This window comes from Perca flavescens, chromosome 16, assembly GCF_004354835.1.
Source record: "Perca flavescens isolate YP-PL-M2 chromosome 16, PFLA_1.0, whole genome shotgun sequence".
NCBI lineage: Eukaryota > Metazoa > Chordata > Actinopteri > Perciformes > Percidae > Perca > Perca flavescens.
In genome coordinates, this window is record NC_041346.1 from 9,057,867 (window position 1) to 9,077,884 (window position 20,018).

Genomic DNA, 20,018 nt, shown 5'->3' on the forward strand with positions numbered 1-20,018 from the left:
GGAAACAGAAGTGAAAAACGGATGAATGACATTCCCAAAATGAAAGTTTATCAGTAAATTAGAGTTTTTAACCATTTCCACAACATGCCCCTGTTTTATTTCAACCAACTAAAGAAGGCAAGTGGAAAATTACATATTTCCTTCCTTGTCTTCGGGCTGCAGCTGCATTTTCTTTTTTTGTGACTGACAATGTCTTTTATTTTTCATTTTTTAGCAAAATACAAAACATACAACTCATTACATGAACAGCCTCCCCCATCATCACCACCCACCCAGACAAAAATCAAGAAAGGATGATACAGTAACTTGGACCGATATTGACAAAATGTGATATTGCGATATTGAGCGTGAATATTGCGATACGGATATTCATTCCAATATTCTTAAAGATATATGAAAACACAAAAGCTGAAAACACATCAAAATAGATTAATAGAATATCAAAACAACCTGGTTTTCATACAACACAAGGGTTTCGCAGTTCGCACTTTCTGTCCTCATGCTTTTCGTTTCTTTCACTGTCTCCATGCGCATCTCACAAAATACATGGAATATTGCATACTTTTCAGTACATTTTCCATATTGATATTGCACAACGTGATATTACAAAAACGATATTGAGTTGATATATCGTGCACCCCTACAGTAACTACAATATTCATAACCGTTCAATAGAATAGTAACATAATAGACAATAAACCATAAAGCAAATAAACATATGACAACACCATAAGCCGTGCAATCCAACATAGGTTATCATGTATCCCGGTCCAACATTTCTGGACCTCATCAGAGGACCATAGGACATGAAGTAATTGGCCATCCTCTGTCTTACATTTTCAACAATTTGGTGTGTCTTTCAGAACCAATTCTAAGCAATCTGGATAGTCCCATAGTTTTAATATTCCTACAAATTCTGTCCCACTCCTAATCATGCAGTGTAATACTCAGATCCCTTTCCCATGTCTTTTTGAGGGCTGTCCAGGCTCAATCCCCCAGGTTCTGCATAAGCATAGAATAATACCTAGAAGCCTCATGACCTTATGACCATATTTCAACACCATCTTATCTAAACATTCTGGTGCCTTCAGGGCTGAATGTATATAACCTCAATATTTGTAGCACAGCTCATTTCTTTACTCCAAAAATCCCAACTAACAGATGGCGAAGTTGCAAATATCAAAGACCTAGGGATTCCAGATGGCTGTACCTGCTGTACTTGCTCAAAAGGATTTTAACATGCCACCAAGATACAGATCCCCCAGTGTGGCAATTCCCTTTTCCAACCAATCCCACCAAAAAAGGGGAGATGTACCAAAACATAGCTTTGGACTGATGAAGTATTTAGATATGGATCCAGTTCAAATAGCCAGGCCACTTTGGTCCAAACCACATTTAAGTGAGAGATTTGCATTTTGTTTTCTATTGTTTATATATTTTCCTAGCATTACAAAAAACAAGAAGGATACATACTGTATCTACGTACTGTAGAAAAGTCTTTCAGGATTTTGTAAACAACCTGTGTTGTTTTTTTTTTAAGTTTGACTTCCTTCTTCATTTTGTGGCTCATACCGGTGACTCGACTCTCACCATCGAAGAAAAACCTAAACATAAAATGATCATTAGTTACCAGTTGCCACCGTTTAGTTTTTGGTACCGGCAGGATAGAAGGTCCCTTTGGGGACAACCTTTTTTTTGTCTTTGAAGTTTGAACTCTTTATTTTTCAGAACGGTTATATCTGTGAGTCAAATCTCATCATCAATGTAAACATTTTAAATGTGATTACACTCATTGTACCGTTGTATTATCATTGTATTAGCTGACCTGGAATTAGAGGTGGGAGATATGGAGAAAATTAAATATCTCAATATTTTTGACCAAATACATCAATATCGATATTGTGACGATATTGTAGGGTTGGTTGGTATTAAAATGGTAAAATATTTACACACTGAGATTTGTGATCAATAATCATCAGTAATGTGGATACAATGATTGAGTAGCCTGGGTAAAGGCAAATAATAGAACAGCTAGAACAGTCTGGTAAGTTCAGAAAATGACATCACTTTAAAACCAGGATCATATTACGATATCCAAAATTTAAGACGTCTAGCCTCATTTATCGATATCGATATACTATTGATATATTGCCCAGCCCTACCTGGAATCGATGTTTTCTGACTCCAATAGGCACGTCGACATGTTTCCACTCCCCCTCCCCGGTTCCTGTTTTCCCACTGAACTCCCACAGCTTCGGCCGCACGCCCAGCAGGCTGTCAATCACCCTGACGGACAGCTCACCTGGAAACAGAGTCATGTCACAAGATCTGAGTCACGTGTGTCACGGGGAAAAAGTAACAAGTAAAAAGAAGACATGTCGGCTAATAAGACTAATAATTAATTTAGTTACCAATGTGATCTGGATTCCCAGTTAACGCAAAATCAAAGCTCAGGGTGCATGCTGGGCCGGAGGGGCCCAGGAGGGGGGTGCGTGTCTGGGCCTCGGTCAGCTGCTGGCCTGGGGCATCGGCCACATACAGGTACTCCTCTAAGAAATGTGAGACAAACAAATATTTGATGATTTTTCAATCACAGAGTATTAATAAACCAATGGTTGAGCGGTGTGCTGACGGACAGTAGTTGTACCTTTGGATGTGGAATTTTCATGGAGCACCCAACCTTGACTCCCAATGCTGGAGTCAGTCCAGCCTGAGCTGCCCTCAGAATAAGAGAAGTCCCCTGCAGAAAGAAAGGATTCATGGGGACATCTCACTCAAAATTAGACACAAATCACACAAAGATCATTGCATGAGACAGGGGTCATATAGAGGCCAGACTTAAGCATATTAATTCACTCATAATAAATAAAAAGACTGTTTAGGTTCCTTTTAATTGCAGCGATTAAAAGTGTACAAACAATTTGAACAATATATCACATTACCTTAATAAAAAACTAAACTAAACACAGGATTGCTCATTTTGTCGCTGTCATACAGTATGAAAACAAACTGTTATTCCTCCAATTTCTTTATTTGAATAGTTTCAGATGATTTAAAGGTCCCATGGCATGAAAATGTCACTTTGATGTTTTTTAAACCGGGGAATCTTCCCCTTATGATGTCAAAAGGGGAAAGGTTACCTCCCCTTTCTCTGCTTTGCCCGCCCAGAGAATTTGGCCCACCCATGAGAAAGAGAGAGACATCATGGCTTGAAAACAAGCAAAGTGGCCAGAATTTAAAGCTACAGACACAGAAATGGCTTATACTAAGGAAAGCTCATTGTGGGACTGGCTCTAGTGGCTGTAATTCTGCACCAAGGCTGAATTTCGGGAAAGAGACTTCAGATACAGTATTAGGGGACCACTAAGGTCTATATAAAAGCATCCAAAAAGCAGCATGTCATGGAACCTTTAAGGAATTCTTCACTTCTTCAAGAAGTCCTCCAACAAAAAACAAAGTTGTTGCATATGAGCGTTTTGATATCTCTTTCCACAGGACACCATTGTTTGTTACAGTTACAACAATCATTCCAATGAGCATTTTCTGATCTACAACCTCTTTTTGTTAAAGTTTGGTGAGGTTAAAACAACTAAAACTACTTGGCTAAAGTCAGGAGAAGAAGGTGGCCAGGGTTAAAGCTATAGTGTGTAGTTCCTGTCTCCCCCATGAGGAATTCTAAGTAATGACAACAAAACTGTTGTTGCATCCACATGACAGAAGCCTTCCATGATCGCGCAGTAGACTCACCACATTTGGCTTCATCCTCGGCTCCTGCACAGTCACCGTGAAAATCACACATCTTGTCCGGTACGGTACACGGGTGTTTAGGAGGTTTAGGGAATTTTGCCCAGGTGTTATTGACTGTTCAAAAACAGAATGTGAGAGGGCAGATTTATCACACCACGTAGGGTATTTACTCTCAGTCTTTAACACAGGTGGAATCAAAAACACTGTTAAAAAGGATTACCAGATGACAAGCGGCATTCAGGAGACAACACAATGCTGTCGACACCGATACCTCCATATGCAAAGTCCCTGACTGCTGCCATTATTAAAATCTGTAATAAGAGAAAATGAAGTGGAAGAAATATGATCCAAATAACAATTTCATCCAAACACCAAAAGACTAAGGGCCCTATCTTGCACTTAGCCCAATTGACTTTGTACACCGACGCATGTATCATTCCTATTTTGCACCCGACGCACAGCAGACTTTTACCTCCACAGACTCACGTCGGTAAATTAGGGAATGTATTTGCGCTCCCGGGGGCGGTTCAGCGAAAAGATGAGGCGTGTTCCGGCGCAAACGTTCCCTGGTGCTATTTTGCAATTTCAGAAAACATTTCCGCCACAGACCAGGAAAAACCTGGTTTAAAGTCAGTGGCGCTAGTCTAAAGTCAGTGCCGCGTTATTCAGATGCTATTTTAGGGGCGCATGCTTGGCCATAATGTAGCGTGTGCACAAGGCGCATACACTTTGCTTCTCTCATCTACACGGACGCAGCAATTCCCATTTTTGCAAACCATAAATAATTACAAGGAAAAATATTACTGAAAATGCGCTTCAGGTGTTTGGATAGGTCAGGAGGCACTTTACAGTAGGCTACAGTCCTCAAAAAGTTGCAGCATTCTTTGTGGCTTGTTGTGTTTTACACATTTCTATGAATCATGGATGTGTTGATGACATAAATGAGGAAATATTAGAGGAATTAAGGAGATGTGATGTTGAACTACGGTGGGATTGGACACTCCGGCGGGATCTGGTCCGGGAGAGGCAATGCGCAATGCGCTCCTGGTGGACGGAGATGGAGTGGGGGGGAGGAGGAAGGGGCACAACAGGAGCAGGTGGTGCGTTTGGAGGCCCACGCTCCATGGCTGCAGCAATCCTCTCCAGACTTGAGGAGATATGCCCGAGAGGCCGCAGCTACATCGCCACCCGGTCAAGACGGGTATTTATTACTTTGCCGCATCCCGGACAACTCCCGCTGGCGTGCGTCAGGCAAATCCGCCGTCATAATAGCAATCCGCCATGGAACAAGCGCGATCTTAAAGGGAATGTGAGATGACGCTCTGATTGGTTTATTGCACGTTACGCCCAAACCACACCTATGAGTAATGTAGCTACTTCAGACCAACCATTTTAGATTTGCGTCGGGCGCAAGACTCATTTATCCCGCCGGTATATTAGCAACAGTGGCCGAGATCCGCCAACAAAGCTACTTGCGTTTCAAGTTTGATAATTGCGTTTCAGATTGTTAAAATAGGGCCCTAAAGCTCCGAAGTGCTATATACCCATTTGGTGAAAACAATTGGCATTTAAGAAAACTAAAACATAAAGGCCCTAATTTATAAATTGATCAGGATTTGTCATTCAAGGACTTGAGTCAAAATGCTGTGCTCCCAATTCTCATCCTTTTTTTTTTTTTTTTTTAACTTTCTTTTTTTTTTTTTTTTTGACTATTTTTATTTAAATTTCAAAATAAATGACATACATCATACAGGCAATGGTGAACGGAGCATAGTTGAAACAGCATGTCAATTCCCCCCCAAATCCCCCACCCACCCGCAACCCGCCCCAGATCAGGTGCGAACCAGACGGGGACAGACAACACTGACCCATACACACAGACACACACACACCAGCAAAGGCGCACAACATCCAAAAGACAAAAAAATAAAAACAAGTACATAAACAAATGAAGAGAAATGCAGGAAGAGAGAGAAGAGGGGAAAAAAACTCATTCTTTTAAAGTAAATATTTTTAAATATAAATATTTCATCCAAGTAAATATTTTACATTGGAGCCAAATTCCCATGAACCCACAACAAGAAACCGTGTTGCCATTACAAAGTGCCAGGCAACTCTCAACTGTAAAAAGTCCTGCTCAGTACATATCCTGGTCACAACTATTTGATAACCAAAATTAAAATCCTTATTAAAAACTCATTATGAAAATGTTTACTGAGGTAATAAATCAAGTCACTTTCTCATAGACTTCTACAGAAACCGACCTCCTTTTGCAACCGCACGTGTCACCCCCTGCAGGAATTCAGATAGAATGCAGGTCTATGGTGTTAACCTGAATTTCCAGAAAGTTGGCAAAAGAAAATGCAAATTATTACTCATTTCCATTCACTACCTTTATGTGAATATCAGGAGTTTGGGTGTTTCCACGCAGTTGGAAGGAGCTGATTTATCGTCTCCATGGCTCATTACCTATTCTCCAATGCTTCTGTGTGTGCAAAGATCACTTTTCTCTTGTATGTTTATTTATATTGGCTGATATATTCTCATCAGAATAAACTCTTAAATATTAATATCAGTTTTGGCTTTAAAAAAACAAACAGTATCAGTCGGGCTCAACTACCGGTTGCTGTGAGAATTTACATGTGCAGTCGGTCTGTGTCCATTAAATCCATGTCTACATATGTGATAAAAAAATATATTGTTGTTCCCATTTCTGTATTTATTAATCTTCAGTATCAATATCTCTGTTTTTTAAGCTGTTAGAGGCTCCAGCTAGCATCAGTATTATGGTTACAATCTCAGGGAAAGTACTCACTTGGAAAGTGGAGTTGGTGACGATGTCCACCTCTGCCTTCACCCAAACATCGCCCAGAGCACCGCCCCTCTCCCACACCGGGTAGATCTCAGTGTCTGCCACCAGCACCGTCAGACCGCCGGACCTCGGCCCAAACTGGTGCGTGTACATCACCATCTACAGCGGGCAGATACAGAAAAAACATGTGGAACATGTTGGACTGGGAGTAAGTCAATTGCTGTGAAATTGAGGCGTGGGAGTAAGATAAAAAGCTCTCTGACTGAAGAAGAAGTCAGCTTGGCTGGGACTCACCTTGCAAGGATGGGAACTATTGGTGGGTTCAAGGCGGGGACTGTAGAAAGCAGCCCAGTCCATTTTGAGACCACCATCAGGGACGGTGACGTAAAGGAAGTGACCTGCAACAACAAAAATAATGCTATCCTTTCCTCATTTTAGGGCTGTCAATTGATTCAAATGTTTAATCGCGATTTATCAACACGCTTTTCCATAGCCAACTTGTGCTTTAATCGCAAATTAATTACATTTTTTTGTCTGTTCTAAATGTACTTTAAAGTCAAGCTCAAGTGGTATTTGAGACTCAACGTACTCTGTTGGTAACTCAATTCACATCGACAGCACGTCTGGAAGGGCTTTGAAACTCAACTAGCCATTTAAAAGACTGCTGCATCGCCTCCTGATTTACTAAACTACGGAGCGAACCGAGGCCCAAATCACAGAACACACATGCTTTAATTATACATCCAAAAAAATTAGTTCCGTTGAAGGGAATTTGCAACAACTCGTTATTATTGCGTTTGAAAGCCCCAATATATATATATATATATTGATCAGAATATGATACCTGTTACATTGTTGCTGGAATGATCCCTGCCTGGTCCTTTCAGAGGATCGGTGACCGAGATGTTCTCCTGATTGGTCCTCACCCATTTCAGACTGGACGGTAAACGGTCCCAATCACACAGGTCCGCCTCAAAGTCACAGCGCCGGTAACTTTCTGGAGACACAATATATAAACACACACAACTCACATCAACTGGTGATCACTGCATGAATATGTCCACACAAAAAAATGTACTGTGCGGATTGTATGTAAAGTTACTGCTTCTCAATGAAGTTTTAGGAATATTGTGGCGTTTTGACAAGTGTATTCTCATACAAATAGCGTTAGGGAAATTTGATCGATTATGTGGAGAATTTGGGAGAGGGGCTACTTTAAAGGAATATTCCAGAATACGTTTTATAGCGGCGCAAAAAACACATTTTCTCACATCTTTGTCGTACTGAGCAGCTATGCAGATACTTTTGGTTTTATGTGCCGATTCTTTTTTTAAATATCAAGCTTAGAAACTTCGGCCTTTACACAAATACAGTGGAGGTGAAGGGAGTTTTATTTATGGCGCTAAAAAAAACGCAAAAAATTACATTTGAAAAACTGAACAGCAGCGTGTCTTCTCATAAACAACATCCTAGTTTCTCTGGTTAATCCACAGACAACCCTGTACACAACTTTAATCGGACTATATCTTCATCAGAGTATCAAGTAGTCCAGTGAAAGGTCCGTCGATACCACAAAAATAATATGTTGGGTCTTTCTTGTGGTTGGTTGAACTGCCCCTTTAATCTCTTCTTTGCTATTATGTTTTGTACTTTGTCCGTGTGTACAGTTAGTCATCTGTTTTCCGGACACATTCCAACATATTTACTGTCTTGTGTGTTCAGAGGGCTCTCTGCTGTAATTCAGACGGTCTCTCACCACAGTTCTCCTCATCAGTGCCGTCGCCGCAGTCGTCGCTGCCGTCACAGACCTGCTGCAGCCCCACGCAGCTCCCCCGCTTACACCTCATCATCCCTGCTGGACACCCTTCACCAGGGAGTGGCACTGACGACGTAGTGAGACATCAATAAAGAATCATCGTGATTATCCCCGTCATGGCTCTGCCATTTTAACCGATCAAGTCATTCATCCGTTATAGTTAACTGCTGCTGGGACACTCCCAGGCTCCATAGAAAGACAGGGACTGCACATGAATACGATATTTTGAGGGACTCACCGGGCAGAGCACAGTCCAGAAACTCCAGCTGGTCCACCGCCACGTCTCCTCTTCGCCCCTCGGAGCGCTGCGAGCGAAGGCGGATTTGGAAGGTTGTGGGAATGCGGCCCAGAAAGATGGAAGCCTCCCTCCAGCCACGCACACTGGTGGCCTCAGGACGCCACACTACGGCCTCGCGAGAGTCCTGGCCAAGGATGGACGCCCACAAGGGTGTGGAGCCCAGACCTGTGTTACCTACAGGTCAAATACTTTAATGCTAGTAAAAGTAGTACAAAAAAATAATACAGTATGTCATCCTGTCTACAACATTGCAAGTTAAAATATAGGAGAAGCGGGGCCGAAGCAGGTTTGAATGTACAGTACAAAGTGTGTCCAAACTTTTGACCGGTACTGTATGACCTGTCGTCTATGATAGCCGTTACCTGAGTCCCACAGGAAGTATCGGAGACGAAGGCGACAGGTTGGGGAGGACTTTTTCATCTCTGGGGACGTTAAAACTGCAGAGCTGAGAGACTTGCCCGTCACGGAACTCACTCCCATAAACCAACCTGTGTGATGGGAAAAACAAAAGTGCAAGGTACTGATTTGTAACAGCCTGATAATCTAATAAGACTTCATAAATGTATACTACCTGTAGGGGTGGGAACCACCAGAGGCCTCACGATAGGATACTTATGTCACGATACGATTTTAAACATATTGCAATATTCTGCGATATATTGCAAAAATAATTACCCTTTTTCCTACTTCAAATTTTTCCCAGTTTCAAATGATGTCCCCAAAAGGAAACTTTGTCAACATCTGTTTTATCTAAAACGATACTTTTCTCTGTTTGTTCATCTCACTTCAGTTTCATTGCTGCAAAATGGGATCGTCAAGCAGACAAACTGACCAACACGTATATGATAAAACATTGATACTTGGCATCTTGGGTGCCCAGTTAGCTCAATTGGTGGAGTGGGCGCCCAAATATAGAGGTTTACTCCTGGACGCAGCGCGCCGCGGGTAGGACTCTGACCTGCGACCCTTTGCTGTCCTGTCAATAAAGGCCTAAAAATGCCCCAAAAAACAATCTTAAGAAGATACTTCTGTACCTGTATCAATACAGTATTGCCACGAAAAATATTGCAATACTATGCTGTATCGATTTTTAATAACACCGGGAAGACATGCCAAACCTGTGTTTACCACAAGCGAACTTAACTACTGGGGAGAGATAATTGTTAAACGCACAGCTGCAGAGAAGTGACTGAAATGCTGTTGAAGGCTGACATTATGATCTGTTCATTACTCACGTCATCTCTACATTTCATATTTGCATGGTGCTTTCTGCTAAAAACCTTAGTCACTGACTGTTGACATTTAAAGCATAAGATATATGAACATGAATTCAATCTCATGGATCTGTTGTCAGCGTTCACTCCGTGTCAGCTTGGCTGTAGGAGGAGGGGTAGCACCTGGCTGCTGCTGGTCAGATATAGATAGAAATTGGTCAAAATTGTGTTTGGGATGTTCAGAACAAGAACACAATCATTGCAAATCATTTTGTTAATTAACAGCCGAAAAGCATCTTGACTTTTTACTCACCCCCAACTCTTGGTTTTTCAAAATGTACATCATGTCCTCATTTCACTTCTTCATAAGTGTAATAGTTTTGAGTTGTGGTCACTAAAAAGGATATGAATTCTTGACTCCTACACAGATTTTATTATTAATACCATTAACATGCATTTATCACATGTACTACCTTCTTGGCTACAGTAGTCTCATTCGGTACAATCTGCGACTTTTATTGTACGGATGTACTCTACTGTAACAATTGTATTCATTTATTCCTAAATTTGAGGTGCTTGATACGTTTAAGGACACCTGTGGTACATATAAAATGAGGACAAATAGACAAAACTAGATAAAAGCAGAGCATACCTGTAGCTGTCCCGGTGGTGTAGTCAGAGGACGGCCCGCTGTCGGGCAGCGTGTTTTCCCCTCCTCTCTGACGTCTCTCCCAGCTGTACGCTGCTGCGTTCAAGGACTGGTCCGTCCATCCACACATTCCTGCTTCCTCAAAGTCACACTCAAAGCCTTTCCCGCTGTAGCCTTGAGAGGTGCAAAAGGAACAACAGTTCACTGCTGGACTGTAAATATGCATTATATGCGAGTAGAGTGCCCTCTCGGTAAGCAAAGATGGGAACGGGTCACAATAAACCATTCAGTTTAGAGCGGGGGCTTCTTCGTATCGCTTGCCACATTTGAATAACTTTTTTTTTTAAACTTACCACAGTTTTGCTCATCACTGCAGTCGGAGCAGTCACACACAAAGTCACATTTCCCCTCAGGAGCCTCACATGGTTGAGCCCAGGAGCCAGCCGCTGTGTAATAAGATAAAACATCAGACACGACCCGAAAATATCAAACGTTAAAGTTGATATTCTGAAGAATGGTGGCTGACTATTTCATTATCAAGTTCTCTCATTTGGCAAAACAACCTTCACTCAAGGTCCACCGACTCTTGTTCTGAAGCATCTGACTGTATCACAGTCTTCATCAGCACAAGAAGTTTACGCCGTTGACAGTGAAATTAAACTTTCCATTACCCTGTCCATGTTTGTTTATTTGGATCTCTTTTAACTGAAGGCCCCTCTCCCATTAGTCCATAATAAAATACTACTAAAAACACAAAATGGACAAATCGAAACCTCATCTGCTGATGAAGAAGTGATATGGTGGAAAGCTCCAGAACGAGCCAGTAAGTTGACTTTGAGTGGAGACTGTTTTGTCAACTGCTGATTCCAAAGTTGAAAATGAACCCACAGATTTCGAATTCAAGCTCTACTTGTGAAATGTAACGAGGAGCAACTCCATCTGTCAGATAAATTGAGTAGTGGAGTACAATATTTTCCTCTGAAATAAAGTGGTGGAAAGGTAAAGTTTCCCATAATTAGGATTGGGCATCGTTTGGATTTTAACAAATCTGATTCCAATTCCGATTCTTCCTTTCGATTCCGGTTCTTTGAGGGGAGGTGCTGAAACGGGTCACATGCTTATTTTCACAAATAAGAGGAACGTTTTATTTTGATTCAGTGGTGGTTTGCAGTTTGACGGGGCTTTTTCAACGTAAAATAAAGCCACACTAGAGCGCCGCTTACTGTGCTCCAAGGATGCAACACAACAAGCACCTGGCCGCTTCGGAAACCAAAACTTGCGCATTTTAAATTGGGAAGCGATAGAGCTGGGCAATATATCGATATTATATCGATATCGTGATAGGAGACTAGATATCGTCTTAGATTTTGGATATCTTAATATGACATAAGAGTTGTCTTTTCCTGGTTTTAAAGGCTGCATTACAGTAAAGTGATGTACTTTTCTGAACCTACCTGTCTGTTCTAGCTGTTCTATTATTTGCTTTTCCCCACTTAGACATTATGTCCACATTACTGATGATTATTTGTCTAAAATTAAAAGTGTGAAGATATTTTGTTAACGCACCAATCGTCAACCCTAGAATATTGCTGCTATATCGATAGAGGTATTTGGTCAAGAATATCGTGATATCTGATTTTCTCCATATCGCCCAGCCCTAGGAAGCGATGATCGGACTTGAAACCAAATCCTCCAAACGATTCCAGCAAAGCAACGATTCTACTGGAATTTTTGAAACGATTCCAAGTAGGAATGGGTTCTCGATGCCCAATCCTAGCCATAATTGAAATACCTTTCGGGACAGTACCAAGTAATTGTACATAAATACTTCCCATCTTCCTCTGTTTGAAGGCCGTATAAAATCTCACAGATGACTCGAGCCCCAAACTCTTATCAGGACTCGTTACGGTCAACGCTTTATGACACAACTAATGCCAACGAGCTCAAAGGCCACGGGGAAGCAATCAAGTTAACGCCAGCCAAATGCCATCCGTCCATCCAAAGGTCTCTGGTTGTAAGACCGAAGACTTTGTGCTTCAGTGACCTGACAGCTGGAAATCAGACATGACACAGAGAAGGACTATGCATGACTGCACGTCTCCTGGTGAGGAAATGTTGAGTTATCACACACAGAGCACGTTGCAACAGCAGGGACATGCCTGATCCCTTTTTACTGAGTTTTGATGAAAACAATGAAATAAATAAGAACTTTATATATAGAAGATATTTATCAGCGTTGAAATGGTTTCAGTTGTTTTTTTCCCAATGTGAAGACTTTATTAATTATTATATTAAGTAATGGTAGGCTGAGCTTGTATTTCTAAATCCTTATTTGATCTAAATCTTTCTAAAAGTATTTACTTGAATTAATTTAATATAATTAAGGGTTAAAGTAATACCTTTTACTTCTTTCATTTTTTTTATTTTTTACATATTACTGTGATTTTGACAATTTTATTTTTACATGGTTTTCTTTTGACCCTTGTGTTGACTTAGGGTCAAATTGACCCGTTTTCAATTTTTGTTTTATGTCAGAAAATATGGGACGTAGAAATAAGCGCTGAAAATGTAAAGAAGAAAAATTTTACAATTTAAAACGTCGGAAAAAGCAAAAACAAACTGTGAACAAGGTTGACGGGAAGACCGCACAAGGGTTAAAAACTAAAAATATACCAAATCCTCTCCTCGTAACAACGCAATCTAAAATTGTATGTGTGTAACCTTGCAATAAAGTGTATATACAGTATTTAAAGTGTATGTATTTACTGTATAAATAAGCTGTGTTGTTTGTGAGCACAGGACTGATTGAGAAAAAATGTCTGAAATGTTTTTTTTTCATTTGTATGAGAAAACAAGTAAAAGCATCTCTATCTGTAAGTCCTAACCATGTAACCGGTTGTGGCAGGAAGACATTATGTCAGCAAAATGAATCACAAGTTCACCCTGTTTAAATGGAGCCTGGCTGAACGGGTTCTTACCAAACTGCAGAGACAACAGCAGAACGAGGGCAGTGCTCCTCCGCTGTAACATCCTGTCTTTTTTTTTTTTCCCCCTCTCTTCCACCTGATCAGTCTGGAGGTCTGAACACAATCTGGAGTCTCTGCTCGTTGACTCTGACCTGTTCTCCGTCTCTAAGAGATAACACCTGGACTTTAAATTCTCCCAGCATGCAACTGCAACGGAGATAATAAAACAATTTCCCACAGTATATAGGTACATCCGTACATTGCACAAGAACTGAAGTGCTGTAGACACAGTTGCCAACAGATGTGCGGAAGCAATTCAGGTGCAAACTGCAGTGTCATCTATACAGAAATTACACTCAAAACTCCATTATCCTTCTAGTTCACCTTCATTTAGCCCAATGTGAGTTTGCTGAATTCTTCTCACAAGAGGACTTGAAGTAAAATGCCTTGCATCTAGTTTTCCAGATGGTCTTATGGTGCCTTCATGCCATGTTGAAAGAAAAGAAAAAAAAAAAAAAAAAAAAAACAGGAACAGATGTGTTTACGCATTATCCAATATGGTCTTCACACTAGATACAGCAAATGGAAGATAAGCTAACATCAGCTATTTGTACCATGTTAGATATTCTTAGTGGTGTGTTAACAAGTGAAACCACCAATAGATTATAGCTCCTTTTAAATTCATGGGCCGCATTAGTGTTAATGTTATTAGCTTTTATGTCTGTGATGTCTTTGTGGCCGTTTTGCTACTTCTGTAGTTTTTTTTCTCCCTAAAAGAGGTATCAAAGCAGCGAGAAATGCATAAAGGGTAACTTAGGGATTTTTCCACGTCTGCATGTCTAAGTGACTGATGGGATCAAAACATTTTGAAATAGGTCCAGTATTAACCCTTGTGTTGTCTTCGGCTCAAATTTGACCCATTTTCTAAATGTCTATATCAGAAATATGGGTTTCTTTTTAACCATCTAATGTTAATTAACCAAAAATAACACAGACGGATGATTCCATACAACGCGCTTCGCAGGTACAACAAAAGATCGGATCTCTACTTTCATTGAATTTGGGATGTTTGGTTACATTTTTTTAGCATTTGAAAAAGAAATTGAAACTTTTGAAACAGTATCCTGACTGAACTTTGACATATAGCCTTCTGTGATTATCCTTCCTTTATTATTAGTCTAAATAATTCATAATTTCAGCTTTTTTAACTCAATGATTAGGTATAATTTCCTATAAATGAGGTTTATTGTGCATGAATTCCAAAAATAAGTGTAAAACTAGTTATAAGTTGGTGTTAGTGGTGTTTATACATGGTAATGAAAGGAAGTGTAAAACGGCAATAACAAAAAAAGCGCCAAAAACATTGAAAAAAAGCACCAAAAGTGTTGAAAAATGGGACAAAAACGTCAGAAAGAGTGTGGATTTTTTTTTGTTTCAGGAGGACAAGTGCATGGTCCAATGGAAGACAACACAAGGGTTAAGCAACAAGCTACCATGTAAAGTTAATGGGCAAAATTGTGCACCTTCAATTTCCGTCCACTAAAAGGGGTTGTTTTGCCACTGACATGCTCAGATTATTACTTTTAGTGTCTGACAACATTATTAAAAAGGAATCCATACAGAGGTTGACTCCATTTAATTAAACAGTAATTTTATCATCGTTACACACTTCATTTAAAGCCGACAAAAATAAAAAAATAAATAAAATTTAAAAAAAAAATTTCTTCTTTTCAATGTTCCACAACGATCACCACTCTGGTTTGGTTGAAATAAACTCTTAATTCACTTATTACACATGCTGGTTCTATACACTTAAAGTAGTGTTTACTGAAATGGAGTCTGGTGAGTTTGGAGATTTCGGAGTGGTTGTTGGTTAAACAAAAAGGATGTCACTCTTCATCAAAAAAGGTCTCTCTGTATGGATTACTTTCCATAATGTAGACAGACCCTTATAACAATCTAAGCCTGTCAGTGGCAAAAACGGCACTTTTAGTGGACAAAAATGTAACGCTGTTTATTTGCCCTATAGGATTACACTGCAGCCCTGTTCCTGGCTACCGGCTACAGTGTTCTCGCTTAATACTGGACCAATTTCAAAGATTGTTGTTCCCATTAGTCACTTAGACACCAATGCACGGGAAGATAGGGTCCAGCTTGAAAAGAAAAAAACACAGAAATTACCCTTTAATTACTATTGGCTCTGAATTTGACTAACTATATTAAATTGACTGAACTACAGTTGATTTCCATAAACCCCATTGACATCAAACTGATCAATGTGATGTATTGCGATCCGTAAAGAGGAAAAACAGACTTAAGCCAATCTTAGTGTAAGACTAGAATCATACAGAAACTGCCAGCCTTGCTCCAAAAGTGACAAAATACACCCACCCACACTCCACAGCTGTCCTGATTTACAATTGCATCTCTATAATATTTGTAATGTGTAATTTTACATTGCTCAAAGTCTGCTGGCAACTGTAAGCAAACACACTATCCATATTCACTTTATAAGTTATCTGTCAATGTGGTATTTACAGCTTGTTAAGCTACCTGCAATAAAATGATCTCTTTCTTATCTAGTATCCTCTCATTAGCAACGTTACCAGTATCATTTCAAAGTACTTACAGAACATTGGTAATCTTGGAAGGCCATCAAGTTCATTAAGTCTTATCTACCACAAAAAGGCCACAACATTCATCAGCAGTTTACAGTCCTGTGAAATAAGCAATAATGGGCGGGGGGTGAAGGGTGTTTTGATTGTTCGGCTCTGCAACAGAAGGAACACAGTATGCATACAGCTTAAAAGCAGATTTTAGGAAACATTTATGAAACGTACATCATGACAAAGCATTTAAGGTTCAATTTCCAATACATCTTAGTGATTAGGTCAAAAATGATGAGGCTATGTGACTCTAAAACAAGTCAGTGAGTGGCTGTATATCATGAGCCATTATTTATTCGATGATTCTAGATGAGATTTGAATTTACGGAAGATAATCATGTATTTGTTTTTTCCAAATGGAGTAAAAATGTGAAGACAAAAAAAAAAAAAAACATTGTTTGCCATTTCTTCTCAAATAGTAACGTAAAAACAAGCTACAAAAAAAGACTTCTAAAGTTTTCTAAATCAGACTCGTGGCTGTATGTCAGTCTTGGATTATGAACGTGGTGTCAAAACGTTCCGTATCAGACTCTGTATGGTTCTTAATGACGTGCCCTGTGTTTGCATGATGCGTTACGGATAAGTGCCGTGTCAGTCCAGGAGAAAGGGGCGTCCAACCCGAGGCGGATCTTAGTTCAGTTCAGTATCCTTCGTTGTCCCAGGTCACCTCATAGTCTGGATACCGATCTTTCAGTTTCTCAGTAGTCACTGCATGGTTTGCTCTTCCAAATCCCTGTAGAAAATAACCATTTATTTAAGCTTTTAGTCAACTCTGCAGCAATACGGAGCTTTTTAGCCCCTTTAAGCTCTGAGTTTCGGTTCCCGTTATTGTCCACGCAATTGCAATTTCCATTCTCACCATGGAGTATCCATAGACGTGGATCTTCTTGGCCTGGGGATCATGTTTGATCCTCCCTCCTCCGATACATTCACAGTCTAGGCGGCCGCCCTTTTCGAGCTCCTCAGAAACCTTATCGTAGATATCAGCTGCAAGAAAAAGGCATATAAATTGCTTTTCACCAACTGCAAGAGCCAGGCGGACCCAGTGCATGCTGGGAAACGCCGGCCTCTCAGCTGATCAAACAGCTGATTGGTTCAGAATCGACTCAACATGACGTTTTATATAAACTTTTTATTGATTTTGAATCAGATGGATTTTAACTGCGATTTGTCTGATTTAAAAGCTTATTCTGTACAGAACACGTGTGGCTGAAAGTTATGTTTAGAAGTCCGATAGACTAAATCTGTTCAGATTACAGATCTACAGTGTGTTAATTAAAATCAGCAACAGATTGCATGTAGAGCATTCTGACAGCTACTCTGTCATAATAAAATCAACTGGAGACTGTGTAGGAGCTGATATATGGGTCTGATAACATTTTATTAAATTGGAATCGGACCATAGTGTTTCTGTCACTTCCTGTTCAGCCTGAAAGCTGCTGGAATCAGCTGGAAAACTGTCCGACTTGAGAGCGGATTTTTGTCACCGCCCCCGGCTGCTGCCGCCTGCTCTCGTCTACTTTACAGGCGAGGCGCAGTTCATCTCTAACAAGCCTAAAATGTTGCCTTTAATGTTGTAATAAATGCACAGTATGGGAATATTTAACTTATGTTTTACTATACCCATGATAGTGTTTTTGTTATTAAACACTTAAACCCACAATTAGAGATGTTCCGATACCGATACCAGTATCGGCTCCGATACTGCCTAAAACGCTGGTATCGGTATCGGGAAGTACTGGAGTTTATGCACCGATCCGATACCAATAAATAAAGCCCTAAGGAAAATCTACGTTAAAGTAGTTCATTTATGTTCTTTTTCCATTACAATTGACTGTCAAACTGGATAGTAAAAGAAAGTTCTGTGGCATTCATTGTTTGTGTTTGTTCATGTTTCACAAAGAGTTTAACTTGAGCCAGACCGACAACAAAGATAGAAATCATATCACATCCATACAGGGATAGTAGTATACAGCTGTTAAAACATAATAAAATATATGACACACTGGTATCGGATTGGTACTCGGTATCGGAAGATACGCAATTTCAGGTATCGGAATCGGTATCGGGAAGCAAAAAATGGTATCGGACCATCTCTACCCACAATCCCTGACTTAAATCTAAACTAGAGATACAATGCAACCAAAATTCAAAACACAGGACTAGACCCTGCTTTCACTCCAAAGTTGTCAGTTCTGACTGAAACTGTTGGTGAGTGGTGGTGATGGATCAACTTTGTCATTTTAAAGCCGGTAAATTATATTGAGATATTTTGTCCAGGGTAGACTGATAATTAGAAACACCTGTCAGTATGAAACAATACAATGGACCTTTTCACAGCACACATTTTGACTTGTCATAGTAGGAAAAGCCCAGCTGAAATTGATAACCTTAACGATGGCTCAGTTCCATCAAGTGCCCCAGTAAGCTATTTCAGTGAGTCAGCATGCCCAATACCAGGGTCTCTCCTAAGTGGAATGCAGCCATCATTAATGGTTTTGAACACACCTGTGCTTTTCCTACTATGACATGTCAATGCATGTCTGGCTGAGCACATAGCTGAAACACCCCCCTAAAAGAGTTTACACACAAACTGAACTTTCATGATTTTAGTTTTAGCCAACTGGGGTCCCTAATAAACTGGCGACTGACAATAACGTTAGTTATTTTCTTCCCTTACTCGAGAAGGGATTTTTCACTGTCATATAGCCTACATATGTATCTCTCTATGTGGACCTTAATAAACTGAATACTGAGTGTACCGTACAGGCTATTTCTCATGTTTTTTGATGGACCGTAGTGATGGAACCATAGACAGTAACGTATGGATGGACCCCAGTTATCCCTCATTGGTTTTCGTCTTAACTTACAGTCTATGGTTGTAGTGTCCCTGACTCACCATGGTACTCAGCCCAGCCATATCCTCGGACTATATCTATCTCCGAGTCGTCTCCCTCCTCCCTGCTGTGCACGCGGATCAGGACGTACTTAAACACGCCGGACGGGTCGATGTCTGCCCGCGGTATGTTGGCCATCAGAGCCGCAGCCTTCGTCTGAGTGCACATATCCAGACTTCTCAGCGACCACACTACCAAACAAGCAAACAGACAAAATGTTTGTATTTTCTCTACAGACTCCGTGTCTGTCTACGCAGAACACCGAACAGCTTAAAATGTCAGTTCTTGTTTTAGAAGTTAATGGAGCAACGTTAACCCTCAAACTAAAAGAGGTTTGCTAGCTAGCTAGCTACTCCACACATTGACATATATAAAAGACTCCACAGCATGCTCCCCAGTTAATTCCATAGACAGTATATAAGGTTAATTCTTGTTCCGCCATCAAGCAACGGCTAAAAGACTTCCGGTCACAAACTTCAAAATAAAAGCACTGAATCCTCATGTTAGCATTTCACTAACTTTTTAAAGACTTGAAATCAGGCTGAAATCAGCGTTTTGCTGCCCACTCTGGTTTAAAATGTCAATTCTGTTTTCACCTCTGTTTGATGTGGTGGTCACTAACGGCTAGTCTATATCATGAATGTATTAGGTTTATATCCACGAGGTTCCACTTCCGGAATTGCGCCGGAATGAAATGTATGAAAAATGTCTTTTCAGCCGATTCTTTGTGTTGGAATTCTAAACTCTGGTGGATTTATGAGGACTATGGTTAACTGCTCCTCAGATCTCTGCAGGGTAAATCCAGACAGCTAGCTAGACTATCTGTCCAATCTGAGTTTTCTGTTGCACGACTAAAGCAACTTTTGAACGTACACGTGTTCCACCAAAACAAGTTCCTTCCCGAGGCTATTTTGCAGCGGCGTGGTGGCTCCATGTGGAGCTTGGCGCCGCCC

At 40.4% G+C, this 20,018-nt stretch overlaps 2 protein-coding genes across 4 annotated transcripts in view; both read right to left on the reverse strand.

Annotated features, from left to right (window-relative positions):
- Positions 1–16,249, reverse strand: part of mamdc4 (MAM domain containing 4) — a 29,660-nt gene extending 13,411 nt beyond the window's left edge. For 2 of the 3 annotated variants that reach the window (XM_028601947.1, XM_028601946.1), the window contains exons 1-16: positions 16,132–16,249; positions 13,887–13,982; positions 13,515–13,709; positions 10,890–10,982; positions 10,540–10,710; positions 9,036–9,161; positions 8,614–8,847; positions 8,316–8,441; positions 7,404–7,556; positions 6,854–6,957; positions 6,563–6,718; positions 3,968–4,058; positions 3,748–3,861; positions 2,648–2,740; positions 2,412–2,549; positions 2,163–2,302 (exon numbers count right to left, since the gene is read on the reverse strand). In XM_028601947.1, coding sequence (XP_028457748.1) covers positions 2,163–2,302; positions 2,412–2,549; positions 2,648–2,740; positions 3,748–3,861; positions 3,968–4,058; positions 6,563–6,718; positions 6,854–6,957; positions 7,404–7,556; positions 8,316–8,441; positions 8,614–8,847; positions 9,036–9,161; positions 10,540–10,710; positions 10,890–10,982; positions 13,515–13,709; positions 13,887–13,982; positions 16,132–16,138 — 2,037 coding nt within the window. In that variant the 5' untranslated portion in view covers positions 16,139–16,249. The remainder of the gene's footprint in view (positions 1–2,162; positions 2,303–2,411; positions 2,550–2,647; positions 2,741–3,747; positions 3,862–3,967; positions 4,059–6,562; positions 6,719–6,853; positions 6,958–7,403; positions 7,557–8,315; positions 8,442–8,613; positions 8,848–9,035; positions 9,162–10,539; positions 10,711–10,889; positions 10,983–13,514; positions 13,710–13,886; positions 13,983–16,131) is intronic. The other variant, XM_028601948.1, reaches the window with a different exon arrangement.
- Positions 16,250–16,305: 56 nt separating this feature from the next.
- On the reverse strand, positions 16,306–19,519 carry phpt1 (phosphohistidine phosphatase 1). The gene is made up of 3 exons (XM_028601949.1): positions 19,068–19,519; positions 17,028–17,155; positions 16,306–16,901 (listed from the first exon to the last, which is right to left on the reverse strand). The coding sequence occupies exons 1-3, from the start codon at positions 19,231–19,233 to the stop codon at positions 16,809–16,811; spliced, it is 387 nt and encodes a 128-aa protein (XP_028457750.1). The 5' UTR covers positions 19,234–19,519; the 3' UTR covers positions 16,306–16,808.
- Positions 19,520–20,018: the final 499 nt, after the last annotated feature.

What these genes read in the sequence shown, in the direction of transcription:
- phpt1 (XM_028601949.1), bottom strand. Translation starts at nt 19,233, where the DNA reads ATGTGCACTCAGACGAAGGCTGCGGCTCTGATGGCCAACATACCGCGG. An exon ending in TGGCTGGGCTGAGTACCATG is followed by an intron (nt 17,156 to 19,067) that starts GTGAGTCAGGGA and finishes TTTTTCTTGCAG; the next exon opens with CTGATATCTACGATAAGGTT. An exon ending in ACGTCTATGGATACTCCATG is followed by an intron (nt 16,902 to 17,027) that starts GTGAGAATGGAA and finishes TATTTTCTACAG; the next exon opens with GGATTTGGAAGAGCAAACCA.